The sequence below is a fragment of the Triticum dicoccoides genome, chromosome 5B (assembly GCF_002162155.2).
Source record: "Triticum dicoccoides isolate Atlit2015 ecotype Zavitan chromosome 5B, WEW_v2.0, whole genome shotgun sequence".
In the NCBI taxonomy this organism is placed as follows: Eukaryota; Viridiplantae; Streptophyta; class Magnoliopsida; order Poales; family Poaceae; genus Triticum; species Triticum dicoccoides.
Window position 1 is genome coordinate 694,067,515 of NC_041389.1, and position 15,964 is coordinate 694,083,478.

At 43.5% G+C, this 15,964-nt stretch overlaps 1 protein-coding gene and 1 long non-coding RNA gene across 5 annotated transcripts; both read right to left on the reverse strand.

The window, feature by feature from the left end:
• Positions 1-9,603: 9,603 nt before the first annotated feature.
• LOC119312706 lies at positions 9,604-13,634 on the reverse strand. Of its 4 annotated transcripts, none has more exons than XR_005151416.1 (7): positions 13,304-13,634; positions 12,772-13,073; positions 12,512-12,638; positions 12,205-12,293; positions 11,817-11,944; positions 9,940-11,227; positions 9,604-9,844 (listed from the first exon to the last, which is right to left on the reverse strand). It is a non-coding gene; the product is annotated as an uncharacterized LOC119312706 (long non-coding RNA). The 4 variants fall into 4 exon arrangements; XR_005151415.1 differs by having other exon boundaries at positions 9,604-10,222; positions 10,953-11,227; positions 13,304-13,632; XR_005151414.1 differs by having other exon boundaries at positions 9,604-11,227.
• Positions 13,635-13,893: 259 nt separating this feature from the next.
• Positions 13,894-14,456, reverse strand: LOC119306694 (ferredoxin, root R-B1-like). The gene has a single exon (XM_037582853.1). The coding sequence runs from the start codon at positions 14,454-14,456 to the stop codon at positions 13,968-13,970; it is 489 nt and encodes a 162-aa protein (XP_037438750.1). The 3' UTR covers positions 13,894-13,967.
• Between the last annotated feature and the right edge of the window lie 1,508 nt (positions 14,457-15,964).

Genomic DNA, 15,964 nt, shown 5'->3' on the forward strand with positions numbered 1-15,964 from the left:
CCCTCTCGTTGCTATGCATCTCGATGGATAGATCTTGCGTGTGCGTAGAATTTTTTTTCTTTTCCATGCAACGTTCCCCCACAGTGGCAGGTTCCTCGCCACGCCCGTCACACATTTGAGACCACCTATAAGCCTTTTTCTAGTAATGCAGTGGGGCTAATGTTGATCGCTTCTTGTGGCATGGACTGCCCTTCTTCGCTGGGAACGCCGACAACACCATCACCGATGAGTCTCGCATCGACCCCAAGACCGACTACATTTGGTCTTCTAACGTTCCCATCAAAGTGAAAATATTCCTTCTATTTTGTGATCGTTTGAATTCAAGCAAAATCATTTTGGATATATGAGCCTTGTTTCGGGTAATGGAGGGAGTATATAGGATGCATGGTAGAAAACCATTTCTTTCAACCCGTAGGCAACTACCCTGGTCTAGAGAGGAGGTGCTCTCGATCTAAATATATAAAATAAAGCACACTATTGATGAACAAGGTATACCATGCACTTATGAGCAAACCAATATAATCAGTGACAACTAGTCTAGTTAGGCTTAGTCTCGCTCTGATGCAAGACGTATTGGTTGTAACGAAATTAACATTAACTACTTTACCATATTTAACTCCTTGTATAATGTTTTTTTGGATATTAGTGCAACATTTGTATGGATCAGATGGTATCACACGCTATTCAGGTGAGCATGTCAAATATTTAAAATAGATATATACAAAAGTAGTTGAATCCACTGCATTTTACTAGTTCGATTGTTATTATTAGAGATGCTATTTCTACCAAGTACATAGCAATACATGTTATCGACTTATTACTAAATCACTATAACTTAGAAGACGCATTTGGCCACACAAAGGTGGTAAGGAATTATGCTAACGGTGGAATTTATACCCTAGAAGATTCCACAAATATGTTTACCTAATTATGCACTAATACCCGATATTTAAAGATATTTGTTAGACCATGTGCTTTAGAGATCTCCATCATAAATATGTATATAATATATAGTTTATGCAATTGGCAAAAGCTAATCCAGGAAGAATTTTTTTATCAAAAAATATAATTTAAACTTAACAACTTGCATATGTATGTTTCACTCATATACATTACAAATGTATGACAAATTACGTTGCAACTAATACTAGGCATTATTAAGTAGTTAATGGTGCCGAATAAGTAATTATACTTGTTAAAATTGTGACACGCTAAAATGAGTTTCAAATATGTACAAATATTTAGTATAAAATATATTTTTACATTATTTCAATTCAATCAGGATCCAATTTAAGTGATGAGATCAGTGTTAAATATCAACACAAATGTAATAGGTTCTAAAACTTTTTGGAAGACAGATTGAAAGCCAACATAGATTTTTGGGTGGGACAACATTCAATTTGTCTGGCCATGTGATCGGTATGCATTCTCCAAGGTGGATTTGGTGGGGGCACACTCTTTTTTTATTGCGAGTAAAAATCTAGTTATGTTTTGTACTACACATGGTAGAACATTGCTGAAGCTATTGTTGGTGTTGACCAGTATATATTATGAGTTGGTGCTTACTACGTACCAAAGCCCTACTTTCGCCCAACCTATTAAGACATAATGATTTCAGTGTTGTATCTCTCATACATTTTAAACAATAACCGTGTTGTCTTCTCTAAAAACTGGTTTTATATATACACATCAACATTTCATAATTTTGAATTACTTGGATGTGCACAAACTGAAACCCTTAAAAAACCAATTTGACAACAATAATAGGAACTCACATACGTATCCATGAGGGAAACTTAGGTGGTGGAACTGTACGTCCACTCCCCACCCAAGTGAGCTAGGTTCACTGTTGTTGTCGTCAAAATAATAGAAGGTTAGGGAGTATCACTACATAATCACCACAATGTTTAGTTGATGACGCGATGATGGCCTTATAATGAGGGTCATCATAGACCAGTAAAATTGACAATTTGATGTTTTTGAATAGGTTCAGTTCCCTTGATGGAGCACGACATAGTCTTATGCTGGGAAGACGTGGACAGAAGCTTAGCCACAAGATCGAGTTGTACACATGACTCTCAGGGACCCTCTCCAAGCATTTATTCCTTGGCGTTGATCCAAGTCCTAGGCAACATTTCAGACTCGGACCTAGAAGTCCTTGAACTCATCTTGGAGCTCTAGTGCCTTCCCCTTTCTTTGCTTCAAGTTATGGTTCGCTGATAAAGACTAGAGCTAACCTTAGTTGTGGTAGGTGAGGAGTGTATTTGGGTACTGGCGAGAGGGGGGGGGGAGGGGGGGTTGTAGTCCACGATGAGTTATCCATCTCGTATCTCCTCCGTGATGAGTTTCTGTAGTTATTTGGTCATATTCTTGACTTGGACCCCTTTGGTTCTTAGTCCTTCCTTTGGCTTTGTCTTTTCTAAAATTTCTTCTTCTTCTTTGATCTGTTGATCATGGCTAATTGTTTCCACATTGCATGTACGTGATGTGAGATTAGATGACAAACTGAGCGGGACTAAGTATCCGCACACCACTCACTTTGTAACTCACCCTCTTTGTGGACAAGATGCTAAAATTTTGAATCAGAGAGACAAATCAAATACTATGTGGGAGTATGGGCATATGGCATGACTAAATCAAGTACAAACAAACAAGCTTATATACGAGAGTGTGGTGCATAAACGTTTTCCCTCCTCCACAAGAGACTCCCTTGTCGACTAAGGATTCCACGCCCCCCGCCGCCACTACAGCCCATCTGCTTTGTCTCCTCTGGCCTTAGGGCCATGGAGGCACGGTGGATTTCGGCCCTTTCCGGTGGGAGGGATCCTGCCCTGTATTTAGGTGTTTTTTTTTAGTTTCTTTAGGGTTTGTGTCATGCTCAAGAAAGCAAGGTAGCGGCAACTCCGTGAAGATGGAATAATGTTCTCCCTGCCTAGCCCCCACCCCGGCGGTGCATCTCGCATCGTTAGAGGGTGTGTGGAGGTATGTCTTCGGCGGATCTTGCGGGATTCAGTTGGTGTTTATCTTTGGTGGTTCTGCTTGGATCCGGTCTTCACTCGTCTGCGTGCGTGTGTCTACAAGTTGGACTTCCAATCTACGCTTCTCTAGCGACGGTTGTTGTTCTGGTGCGTTGGTTCTTTGCCGCCGTAGCATAATTAATTCCCGTTTATCTACTACAACAAGGTTTTTCCGGCCTAAGTGAAAGAGGACGATGACGGTGACATGCCTTCGGCTCACTTCATTATCTGTAGGCGTCGTTGGGTGGCCTACGGACATAGATGTAATTTCTATTTTTTTTCTGTGTTCATTGTACTGCCATGATGTTGATTAATAGATCGGAAGCTTTGCTCGGAATAAATCAAGCTTATATACATGAGCACACCAGCACGTCGTCGCATCCTATGCTTCTTTTCGTCGGTTGAAACTAGATCACCCCCACGATATGTAAGTTCAAGGCTTCCACACAAACTGGCAACAATCCAGTGTGTGCTTAACTGCATTATATGTATTCGTCTCGCAGTAATCTTAGGGCGAAATCCTTGTGTACTCCTTAGCTTGAGAGAAGAGATTTAGGGCTCATTTGAGTCAAAGGATTTCATAGGAATTTTGGAGGATTGGAATCCTTAGAAAAATTTCTTGCATTGATCGTTTGATTCATAGGAAATCCTATAGGTTTTTCCTAAGAATTTCTTTGTACTACTTACCATAGGATATCTAGCATCCACTCAAACCTCTTTTAAAGAATTATTTGTTTTCCTATGATGCAATCAACAAACCGAAATCCTGCAGGAGTGAGATGAGCATGACATTAACTGTTGGGATCCAGACCTCCTACTCACACATGTTGAAAAGACTTGCTATAAGATTAATGATAGCTGGGAGTACATATCATGCAAACTTGACTAGTGGATGACATTGTGGGCGGTGACTGCTCCGACTTCTCCGAACGGCTCAATACCCGCAAATGAAGACTTCACGACAGGGCCGGGCTATGTGTTTCATGGCTACATGGAGTGTTGAGAAGCTTATTTGTTATGAACTTATATATACGCTAGCTCCGTAGTTGGTCTACGCTCCCCAGGTTGAAGGACCATGATATAGGCTATGTCTCTTCGCTTGGAGCAAGTGGTCTAGGAGATATTCAGCAACCATGAATGGCAATCTAGTCTACGCATTGGCTAATAAATGTTTTCCCTTTTATGCTCTACTATTCGTATACGATACTTTTCTTTTTACCTTTTGCATGTAGAGGCCGGGGCCTAAACTCCTACAGTATTTTCGGATAAAATGTATGTCATGTGAGAATTGAATAATAGATCAACAAAGCTTCAACCCCTACACATGTATCTTTCGTGTCTACTGCATTGCATGTGTTCTCATCGGACGCTTTGCTGTTTTTTAATACAAAATTATTAAATCTTAGTCGACTAAGACTTAACCAAGTATCAGTCGATGCTATATTCATGAAATCTTACACGAAGATTCGTGCAATTTTTTCTTTCTTTTTTATATGTTATGTCAACTGAATGGGACTTGGTTAAGTCTCAACTGAGATCTAGCCACGCCCTTTTTAATATTATCTTCGAAGTTTGACAAAGCTAGCCAGCATGGCTTTTTATCTTCTTCTTTTTCTTGGCGTGGAAGCTAAGCAGCACAGCATTTTAGATTTACTAGCAAAAATGCCCGTGCGTTGCAACGGGAGAGAAGATTCAATTATGCTCACTAAATTGAATTTTTTGGTATAAGCATCTGGTCTCATGCTGATTTTGGTTGTATTAGTAGTGCCCTTTTTCCATTATACAACAAATCCCCTCAAAACAAAAGTAAAACACACCAATTTCACAGTTGTCTTTATGTTTGATCCTGTATAGATGCGCTAGTATTTCATGATGATGTCACACCTCACACCATATCTGAAAATTCAGAATTGTACATCCAAACCAATAGAGCACTTCTCACAGTGGAGATTCTTTCTCCTTGAGTCGGCAAATTCAGAAATGACATAGAATTGACTGGGAACCCATAAGGAAAAATGTGCTGGCCCTAGTATTTATTCATATAAGGTTAGTTTTGCCTTGGTATTTATATCCATATAAGGTAGGGAGACAACATATGTAACACATAAAACAATGTATAGATGGGTTTTAACCCAACGACTGCAAGTATGTATGTAAACTGTAAAGTGCGAAGTTTCATGTACACTTGCTGCGGCTGGGCGTTAGGAAGAGCATCAGTGCGCTCGTGAAGGTTTTAGTTTTATGTAATGACAATACAGAAAATGTAAGGTTTGTCGCCTTGAGGATGACTCTGTGTTATCACCTTGTATGAAAAAATGAATGAAAGGAAAACAAATATTAGACAGATTGTTTTGCCTGGATCAACCCTGTAAATTATACCATCACAAAAGGATAGCATACTGCTTTGAAGATTTCTCCATTACATTTAAGTATGCTTTAGCTTCTTCCTAGATGTTTTTGAAGGTGGATTGTTGGACTTAAAACTTTCACTGTACATTGATCATGCCCAAATAAGCACAAACAGCCTAAACATGAGACTGGTGTCAGTGCATCGAGCAATGAATTCAATCACCGAAGATTAAGACAGCGTGTCATCCATACCAAAAAATCTAATAGCATGGTTAAGACATACAGACCTATTCAACCTATCCTTGACATATTCATTTATTCAAAATTGAGACTCAATGTTGTGCAAACTCGAGACTCTGAATATTCAGGATGCAGAATGGAGTGCAGAGATGAAATCCTAGAATAGAAACTGCATGTATACATGAGGACGGACGTGAACAAGACTTAATCTGTTTGTTGTTCATCCACATATAACATAAAAAGATCTATGGCATCATCTCAGTTGAGAATGTGGTGTGAATGTAAGTTTCAGGGAGGTTGCGCTAACCTTCACATGAGTTCTTATTAAGATGTGGAGGGGTGATACACCGAAGAAACGCTCCGTGGTTCTGTGCCACAACAAAAATGCAGGGATCTCATAAATCTTGTTTATCTGGGTAGACAATATGTGTAAAATAGTTATCTCCAGATTTAGCAATTGGAGTGACATCCAGCAAAATCTCATGATAATACAAGAGAACATAAGGTGCAGCGGAGTAGAGTAGATCACCCATTTATGAAAAGAAATCCATGTCAAACTTTAATAACCTTTACATGGTTTTTGAGTCGCTGATTAGTCGCCGACTAATCGCCGACTAATCGCTAAGTCGTTTTCCAAAAATCAGGGCGACTCGCGACTATACAGCGACTTAGGGCAACTATACAACGACTTTCGTCGACTATACGCTGAGCCGCAGGGCTCGCGGCGACTCGCCAAGTCGCGACTCAAAAACCTTGAACCTTTATAGACGTGACATGTCTCTGAGGGGAGCAGCTAAAATGAAGATTAGGGGACACCCAGTGTTAAATAGACAGTAAGCACACTTAAGAAAAAGTTACTAACAGACCTCAAACAATCACACTGGAAACCGTGAATCACTCAGTTTTAAAACCCGTGGAAAATACGTTTATTTTATCCCAATAAGACAGTTTCAAACATGTGTAGAAATTACTGCTAATGTGTGCAAGCTAGATGTCAACTCTTGGCACCATAGTTGGTCGTGCATGGTAAGTAGAAATTTCTAGGCTTCAGTTGTAGCAGCAGCACTAATAGTCCTATGTGCAAATAATCAGAAAACATAATATTGGAACAACCGCATATCACAGAATGGCTTTCATGGTGAACTGACCAAAAGATGATGATGTAGATCTTGCGGATGGCCGTTCACCGCAGATCCAGTACTTCATTATCCCAGCCGCCGCGAGCACTGGGCACGCGCACTACTGCCTGCCACGCGCTGCTAGACCCATAGCCTGCAGGCCACATTGCTGTCGCCACCACCCCTGAGGCTTGACTTTGCCCTGTCCTGTTAATGATGTCCAGACCGCAGCTCCTAGATATTTGGGTCTGAATGTGACGGCGATATGCATCATTGTGATCTCCTGCTTATAGCTTTTAGTGAACTCGGTGGGCTTGGCATTGTGGATGCAATTATGCTGAGCCACGTCTCATAATGGAAACATGATGATCCTCAAATTCTTTCTATATCGAAATAGATATATTGATGCCAAACGAAATTCTGCACTTGGTTAAAACTGATAGACAACATCCTGTTCTTGCTCTACTTTTAAAAGATTATAATTCAAAAAAATCAGTACCATTGGAAATCTTATGACAAAGACTGCAGTATTCATGTTGGGGACATGTATAAATTACAAACCAATTAGTCCCAGTTCTGAATTTAAACCTCTGCCTTTATTTCCAAAATACCAGCTGCATCTATTGTGTGTGATTTCTTCCTGTCTACACATCAAACTATCATCTTACTTACTGTATTATATACTCCCTCTATCTCAGTATATATCTCGACCAAAAAATCTTATACTTTGAGACAGAGGGAGTAGATGTTACCTTTGAAACGTAGCTGGCCAGTTTGACTTCAACTTGAGAGCTCGGATGAATTTCTTCTGAGTGATTGTCTGCTCCTTCGTTTGGCCAAGCGCACATCAGCCTGATTCAGCGCCCTCTAGGAGACAGCAAAAAGTTAAATCAGTTTCTTTAAGGAAAAGTAAAACCAGTTCTGGATTGCCGAGCATGTACAAATTGGAAAGAAAAAAGGCTCTGAATCTGCATCTCGGCACAACACTTCACACCCTTCACCCCAGCAGAGAACCTAGTCTGAAGGTCCTCTGGATTCTATTACATCATGCATTCGCCCATGACATATGCATCTCTGTGGACTTTGATTTCTGATTCTACCTGCAACCACCAGAGTGTTTTCTCTCTAAAAAAAGCAACCAAAGTGTACACAATAAGCTTCAGTTCGTACATGTAGCAGAAAGGCAGGGAACATATGTGCTCAGCTGTGTCCAACCAGATGAGGGGAGCATGGGTCTCCACGCCTTGATCCGGCCAGAAGGAGGCGCTGTTGCCGCCGACGGAACACGTTGTGCTCAGAGAGGGTTGAGAGGGGTTAGGCGTCTAGATCGGGCTGAGGTAAGGGAGGGGGCGGTGAGGATGGTGGTCATAGATGGCGGGTGAGGGGGAAGGGGAGATCGAACTTCCATCGGCCGCCTCCGTGCAGGCTAGGCGAGTCGGGTGGCAGGATGGCCTGCCGCCGGTGCCAAGAGAGTGAAGCCGTGGGGGCGAGGCGAGCGCAGGCATGCGGTTGGGAGGATGCAGGCGACCCCTTTTTTTTACCCTGGCGAGGCAGGAGCCAGCCGGCGGCGCGCGGTGAGGCGGTGCTGGGCGGGGCGGGGAAGGAGGTGAGAGGCAGGAGGCGGCCGGCGGCGCGTGGGGCGTCGCAGGAGGTTGGTGGGGCGGGGCGGAGCGCCGGGAGGCAGAACGTGCCTGCGTTTTTTCCCCTTCATACCGGTTCGCTTTGGACGGCGGGTTGATTCCCGGAAAGATAAAGGGGTTTTCTGTAAAATTGCTAACGACGGACGACCAGAAGCATTAGCTGCTTTATTAGTAACTAGCAAAAAGGCCCGTGCGTTGCTACGGGTGACAGTGCAGTTAAACGAATGGCTTCTTAGGATAGAAAGCATGGATAGTATCATGAGGTGACACTAAGACCTACAATTATTCAACCACCGGTAGGGTAGGCTCATCAATCTGTCTTGTTTCAGTTTGATATGTTGATGTCCAACAGCAGAATTTTAGTTCAGGGATTGTTCGGATCTCCTTCAACTCCGTGCTTCACCAACTACGTGGATCGGAGGCCTCTCATAGTATAATTTGGTGAAGTTGCCGAAGCTTAGCTTTGTGAAGTCGAATCACATAGCTTAATATATTTACGATGAGAATTGCATCGCCAAGTGGCATATCTTAGTTCTGAATTCCCCTTCTGATGAACCCAGTCGAAGCGCTATTCATGACGCCGCCATTGTTCCCTTCTCACAAGCTCGCCATCGCCAAACCACCAACCCTCCACCTCACTCTATTTAGCTCGCCACCACGCCATTGCCTCCCTCTCCTACCGACATCCTCCTCCCTTCATCACCCTCTTCCACATCATTGGCCCCCTCCCCAGCGTCGCCCTCTTCCCCGACACAGACCACCTCCCCGCCATCGGCCTATGCTATGCTCATGATCAACCCCTCAAGCAACAGAAGTTGACCAACACGTCCAAAACGGTGCAGCTCCTCCACAGGTGTTGGAGCACCGTGCTGAAGCTTCAATATTTTCGGACATTTCAGAATAGGCTTATATGTATGTTGCCGCCCAGTGAAATATTTTAGCAATGCTAACTTAGCTAGAAATATAGTATATCTGCTTTGGTAATAGCTCATCTAAATAAATGATGTTTTTCATTGGTATACTCTGCACGCAATCTTTCATCAACCTCCCACACATTGATATAAAATCACTGCCATTTGACATTCAATCATCAATTGTAATGAAACTTTTTATTCTACTTTTTGCTGGCTCTACAGGGAATATCAAGGTCACGGCTACCAGATTTTTAGTTAACATAATGTTACAATAAAGAAATTTAAGGATATGTTACAAACTTCGGTGTCACTACATTTACAATCCATATGATAAAAAATAGTGGCTCGTAGCTCGTACATGTACAATATTCATGTTAGAAGGTCCAGCACACTTTCCTGCTTCATCCTTACTACAGTTAAGAGAATTGGCATACAATGTGTTATCCTTGCAATATGAGAGGCAAAGTACAAACCCACAACAGTATTTCAAGTAGGCATAAGAGAGAATATATTGCATTACTTCTATAAGGCTGCTCCCAGTGCTCCACCCTGGACGGATGCTAAGCCTGCCATGTAAGCAGAAAACTGATGTAACATCTTAATCAAGGAGGAGAGAGAATCGTTTGGTAACCCCACGGAGAAACTATACCAGCGCAGGTACCTAGGAGAAAACAGAGTTAATACGATCCCGTGCGCTAAACCGAGCCGTCGCCCCAACTCCCCTATGCGCAGCCCCATCCGCCGCTTCTTCCTCGCCCCGCGCCGTCGCCCTGGTGCAGCACTTTGTCCTCGGTCTGCAGTGCTGCCTCGCCTCTGATTGTCGCCCGGAGCCGCTATCCCATCCCCGGTTTTAGCTTGCATCATTGACCATTGCCCAGAGAAGGTCGCAGCAGCACCACCGGCTCCTCCGGCAAGTCGCCACCTGGTAAATGGTAAGGGCAAGCCTGCATTGCGAAAGTCCATCGATTCTGTGTTTGATATAAACTGTAGTCGTCCATTGATTACATTTTTTCACAAGTCAAGTCCATCGGTTCCGAGTTTCTTGCCAAATTCTCATAAACTACAGTATGTCGATTTCTTTTAAATATCATGCCCATCTAATTTGAGTGTTGGCGAAAGACTGCTGCATATATATAAGTCTGTCACAATCTTTTTTACAGAATCAAACTGAGTTGAGTCCAGTTTAGAGTTAACAAAAAAATTCAAAGAAACTACAGTCCATCAAATTATTTTGCCCACCAAACGTTTAGCTTCAGTTCAGTTTTTATAGAATGAATACAACCCTATATTTTGTAGAACCAAACTGAGTTCAGTTCAGCCCCAACTGAGTTCAGTTCAGTTTAAAACCAAAAGCAATTTTAAGGTATTGCTATCTAGTCATATAGATTGTCAAGCAGCAAGTTTTTGACACAATCAAACTGAATTTTATTGATCTTATAGGAATGCACAAGGATGTATTGATCTGAAACCAATGATTGGATCGGATGAGGCTATGTTGTATTGCAGATTTACAAGAAATTGGTTCAGACTGATAGAGTTCTGTTAGGATTTACAAAATTACTCTGTTTTAAGAAGCTGAAGCAAATTTGAGGTACTACTATCTAGTCATACACAAATTATCAGGCAACAACTATTTTGAAGGAATCAAACTGACTACTTCTATAAGAAACTTACTTGAAGTAGACACTTGAAAAAACATGTTTCCTGTAATCTAGGCACTTGAAGTAGGCAAGGACCTAAAATAAACTGAATATGAAGCTCTGCAATTCCCTCACTGGTCCTGACATATTGGATCCTTCGCCATCCTGGGTTCAGGGGCTCATTCTTTCCAAGAAATTACAAAAATCGTCTTGCTTCAGTTGCTTGTTAGCTGGCATACCATGTGTCATCTCATTCCAACAAACACTGGAGGACTAATAAACATAGTCCTGGTCTAGTTGAATTGGTTTCTGAAAAGGAAAATCATAATATTACAAATTACAAGTTGTCCAAATAGAAAGATCAGTTTAATTTGACGATTTGACAGAGAGTTACAATACTGAAGAAACTGGGATTTCCAAAGCCAACTGGCACCAAATAATAAAGCCAAATCAAGTTATACATCCACTTCTTTCTGTTATGGAAAATCTATGCATTCTGCAAAACACTAAAATAACTACAGAATTTGCACAATTAGAAACATCAAGCTTGTGATACACTAATCAGATTATCCCTATGGAGCTCAAACTTGTAATAAGAAATACTGGACTGGTGCAGACTGCAGTAACCATCTAGTTTTGTCAATCATTACTCCAAGATCGAAATGTGATAATCATAACATAAGTTTGCTTCATAGAAAAAATGAAATATCTGCATGTACTCTGGTGATAGCTATACTCGTTCCTAAGATAACTAACATGTATTTTGACAAACTGATGAGTATTTTTATTCACTTTTTTGTGATCGGATCGTCCATTGAGCAGGTAGGCAGAGGCATATATAGGCTTTGTAGCGCTGGCCTAATGTAATGTAAAGATAGAGGTGCCAACTGTTAGTCACCTGCGAAAGAACCTATGTTCATTAGAGCCTGGACTCCTCTTTTCCCAACCTCTGTAGCCAATTCAGGTTGGAAAATTCATGAAAAATTCTTCAGTCATCATCTGCATGAGTTTCTCCATTGCCTGCATCTGTATGTATACATACTGTCATGGTGTAACTCCTCTTTCAGTGCATAAGAGAATGAATTTCAGAAAAGGGCCATTTGGCAATGACTCATGTGAGTTGTGTTCAAGCCACTTGACCAATGCTGCAGCTAAAGCATGTCTAGAGAAAGTAACCATGCAGAGATATAGGTTACACAGAAGAAAAAAATCAAGCCAAAATTTTAAGATGAAACATGGTAAGCAGGATGAGACTTTCTTCAAATTTCTTCCCTTAGGGGGCTTACCAGTTTTTTGCCGTAGCAGCCTACTACCATGACTCATGGTATCAGGAAGATTTCAGTCCCACTAAGGTGCAAACAAAGTATTCGCACAACTGGCACAAAGAAGATCACAAGATGGAAAAAGTGATCATCATTATAGATAAAAAATAGGATGGTGAATAAAATAATTCTTTCTCCTCAATCTGACATGAGTACACCCAAATAGTTACATAATTTTCATGCTTTCCGTACTACCTATATAATTAGATTTGCTTGAGGGAATATGTAGAAATTAGAAAACCAATATAAAGTAAACTGACATTGTTCTAACCTTGCAAATTGAGGTGCATCAATAAGAAAACTGAAACTTGTTACCCTGTCGCTTGCACAAGTAGCAGGCTTCCTAGGTTTGAATCACTCCAAGAAATCAATGGGTAAATTTCAGCCGCTGCTCTGTTCTGCTCATTGTGCGGGAGGGCGAAGTGGTTAATACACCGCCATAGGGACGGATTACATCGCAAATTCGACAGCCAACAATAACAGGGTCACATCTCTGAAGAAAAACACATCCACGATGTGATCTTTACTCACTTATAGCCACTGGAGAAAGTAGATGGAGAGCGTCATCACCATCACAGACGCAGGGTTCATCCCCAGCATCGGTGGAGCTTTGTCCAGGCGGCAGAGGCGACGACCCGGGGTTCATCTCCATCTCACACAACCAAGTGTCTACCAGCGGGCGGCATGCCCTGTCGAGCTGGCCCGGGTACTCCGTCAAGGCTACTATTAGTGTAGTAGCAGGTCGCCGCGCATTCCTACTCGCTTGCTTCATGCCCCTGTATCGCTTCTCGGTGCAGTATACTTGCCGCCTACTCGCCGTCGCTGTTTGCACCCTGCACGCACACACACACACACACACACACACCAATTAACATATATGCATACACAAAAGCAGCCACGCACCGCATCCTCTACAGACCCAGGACAACATCTTCTACACACCCTGCATTGACGACGTAGCACGATAGCAGTATAGAAAACAATTCTATAGTCAAATTTCATCAAACACTATGTTTGCCTAGGGGGAGTGGGATCCAGGGGCCGGCGAGTAGGGGAGGTATACCGGGCGGCAAGTAGGAAGAGTGCGTTGTCGAGGGGGCTGGGCGCCGTCTTCAGCGGGGCTGTGGGACGGACGCCGATGAGCAGCTCGTCCGTGCTCCCTGCATGTCCGACGAGCAGCTCGTTCGTCCTCCCCGCATGGACAACGAGCAGCTCCGCGAGATCCGGCGGATTCTCCCGATCTCGTCCAGATTCGGCAACGGTGGAGCGAGGACGGGCACCGAGGAGAGGATGGACGGGGGCGCGGCGGTGGAGGGATGGGTCGAGGCGGCTAGCATAGGGACGGGGCGCGCGGCGGCGAGCAGAGGGACGGGGGCGCGGCGGTGGAGGGATGGGGCGCGGCGGCGGAGGTAACCCTTGTGTTCTCGTACGGGCTGTGGTGGCAGGTTTTTTTTTTGCAAAAAAACGAAACGTTATCCACACTTTAAGTAGGACTGCGGGTCAATTTATCAGAAACGGGGGTACTGTTTTGCAAAAAAGCCCGATGACGGACGACCAGAAGCAATCGCTGGTTTATTAGTAGGTAGAGAGGTAGAGATAGAGATAGAGATAGAGAGGTAGAGATAGAGAGGTAGAGAGGTAGAGATAGAGAGGTAGAGATTAGATTAGATTTATTTTGCTGGTTCAAGCACCAAAGATGGAGCCTAACAATCTATCGCCAGTGGCTGTCACCAAAGGTCGTCCTCCTTGTGGGTATGTATGACGCAGTCGGACCTGGGGCACGACACGCAGATGAGCACGTAGCCTTCCTCCTGCAGCCTGCCGTGGAGGAGCGAGCCGTCCGCCCGGTGGACCGTGCCGGCCTCAACCTTGCCGGCGCATTTGTAGCACGCCCCGGCGCGGCACGCGCACGGCAGCTCCACGCCGGCGCTCTCGGCCGTGTCGAGGATGTAGGCGTCGTCCGGCGCCTCGAGCTCGTACTCCCGCCCTCCCGGGGTCACCAGCTTCACCATGTAGACGGCCGCCGCGGAGACGTCCAGCTTGCAGCGGGAGGACCTAATAAGGACGCTCGGAACCTGCAGCAGCGCGCCTCCTCGGCCGGCGAAGCCTAGAGACGACGGACGGCGAGGGCTCGTGGCCGCTCTGCGGGAGGCACCGGCTGTTGAAATGATGTGCTGGAGCGCGCGGGCCGAGGTTGCAAACGTGCTGGTTGACATTTCCCTTGCGGTTCCTGTCGTGGTGGAGTGGGCTGTGGACGGCGGCGGCGGCGGTCACCTTTAATAGGCGGAAGCGTCACGACGACGGCGTGAGCCCAGGTGTTGGGTTGTTTTCGTTAGGATCCAATGGTTTCTGTTAGGATCCGGACCTAGGCGGAGAAGCTTCATCGGCGACCTCCGGCGCAAGCGCAGCGCAGCAGCCTTGGACACGGCCTATACACGGCCAACTTGGTCTGTATTCATGTCTGTGCACGCTAAAACTTGTACTATTACTCAAGTAGTAGAAATGGTACCATCTGAATTACAAAGATCAACTATCTCTGTATTTCCTTGAAAAGGCTTATGACAAAGTGAACTGGGATTCTCTTTTCCATATACTCCCTCCGTTCCTAAATACTTGTCTTTCTAGGCATTTCAACAAGTGACTACATACGGAGCAAAATGAGTGAATCTACACTCTAAAATATGTCTACATACATCCGTATGTAGTAGTCATTTGAAATGTCTAGAAAGACAAGTATTTAAAAATGAAGGGAGTATTCTAAAAAGAAAGGATTTAATGAGACCTGGATGAACTGGTTTGAGGTAATGGTTAAGGGAAGGACACCTAACATCCAGAGGTAAAAGCACCGGGGGTCCATAAACTTCCGCGGTCGGTGATGATTTAGTCCATGAACTTGTAAGAAGTTGACTCCACCATCCACTAACTTGCAGCTCCGGTAAAAAAAAAACACCCAATCAGGCACGGCCACTTGGCACCAGAGATTTTGCAGAGACACCCCTCTCATGTCTGTAATTTATGTGCCCCTGCGCGAGCCCAGCAAGAGTAAAAACGGGCACCGTGAGAAGTACAAGTTAATGATGTAGTTGAGAGAAAATTTGGGAGTTTCAAAGGTGTGAGGCAAAGAGCACTACTCTCCCCTTTCCTTCTTTAACATTGATGCTAACTGTTTGCAAAGGATAGTTCAACACGCTCATAATGGCGGTCAAATTGTTGGTTTAAATGCTCTAAAAATATTGGTTTAAATCCTCATCTGATTGATAAAGGGATGGCCGTTTTTTCAATATGTTTATGACACAATATTGTTCATTTAATATGATATTAAAGGCTAGGAATTTAAAACTGCTTCTATACCAGTTTGAGCAAATGTCGGGTTTAAAAAACAATTTTAAAAAAGTGAGGCTTTGATATAAAGTGAAGCCAATGTATGTTGATATTTTTCAACTATCAATTGGGGTATTGGCCTATCAGATATTTAGGTGTGCGTGTGGGTGGTAGCAGGTTGCATGTGATTGGCTGGGTACGTAATGAGGAAAATGTACGAAAGATTGGATGGCTAGGAATCTGATGTACTCCCTCCGTCCCATAATATAAGAGCGTTTTTGATACTACATATAGTGTCAAAAACGCTCTTATATTATGGGACGGAGTGTAGTGTCAAAAACATTTTTATATTATGGGACGGAGGGAGTACAAAAGATTGGATGGCTAGGAATCTGGAACTCTA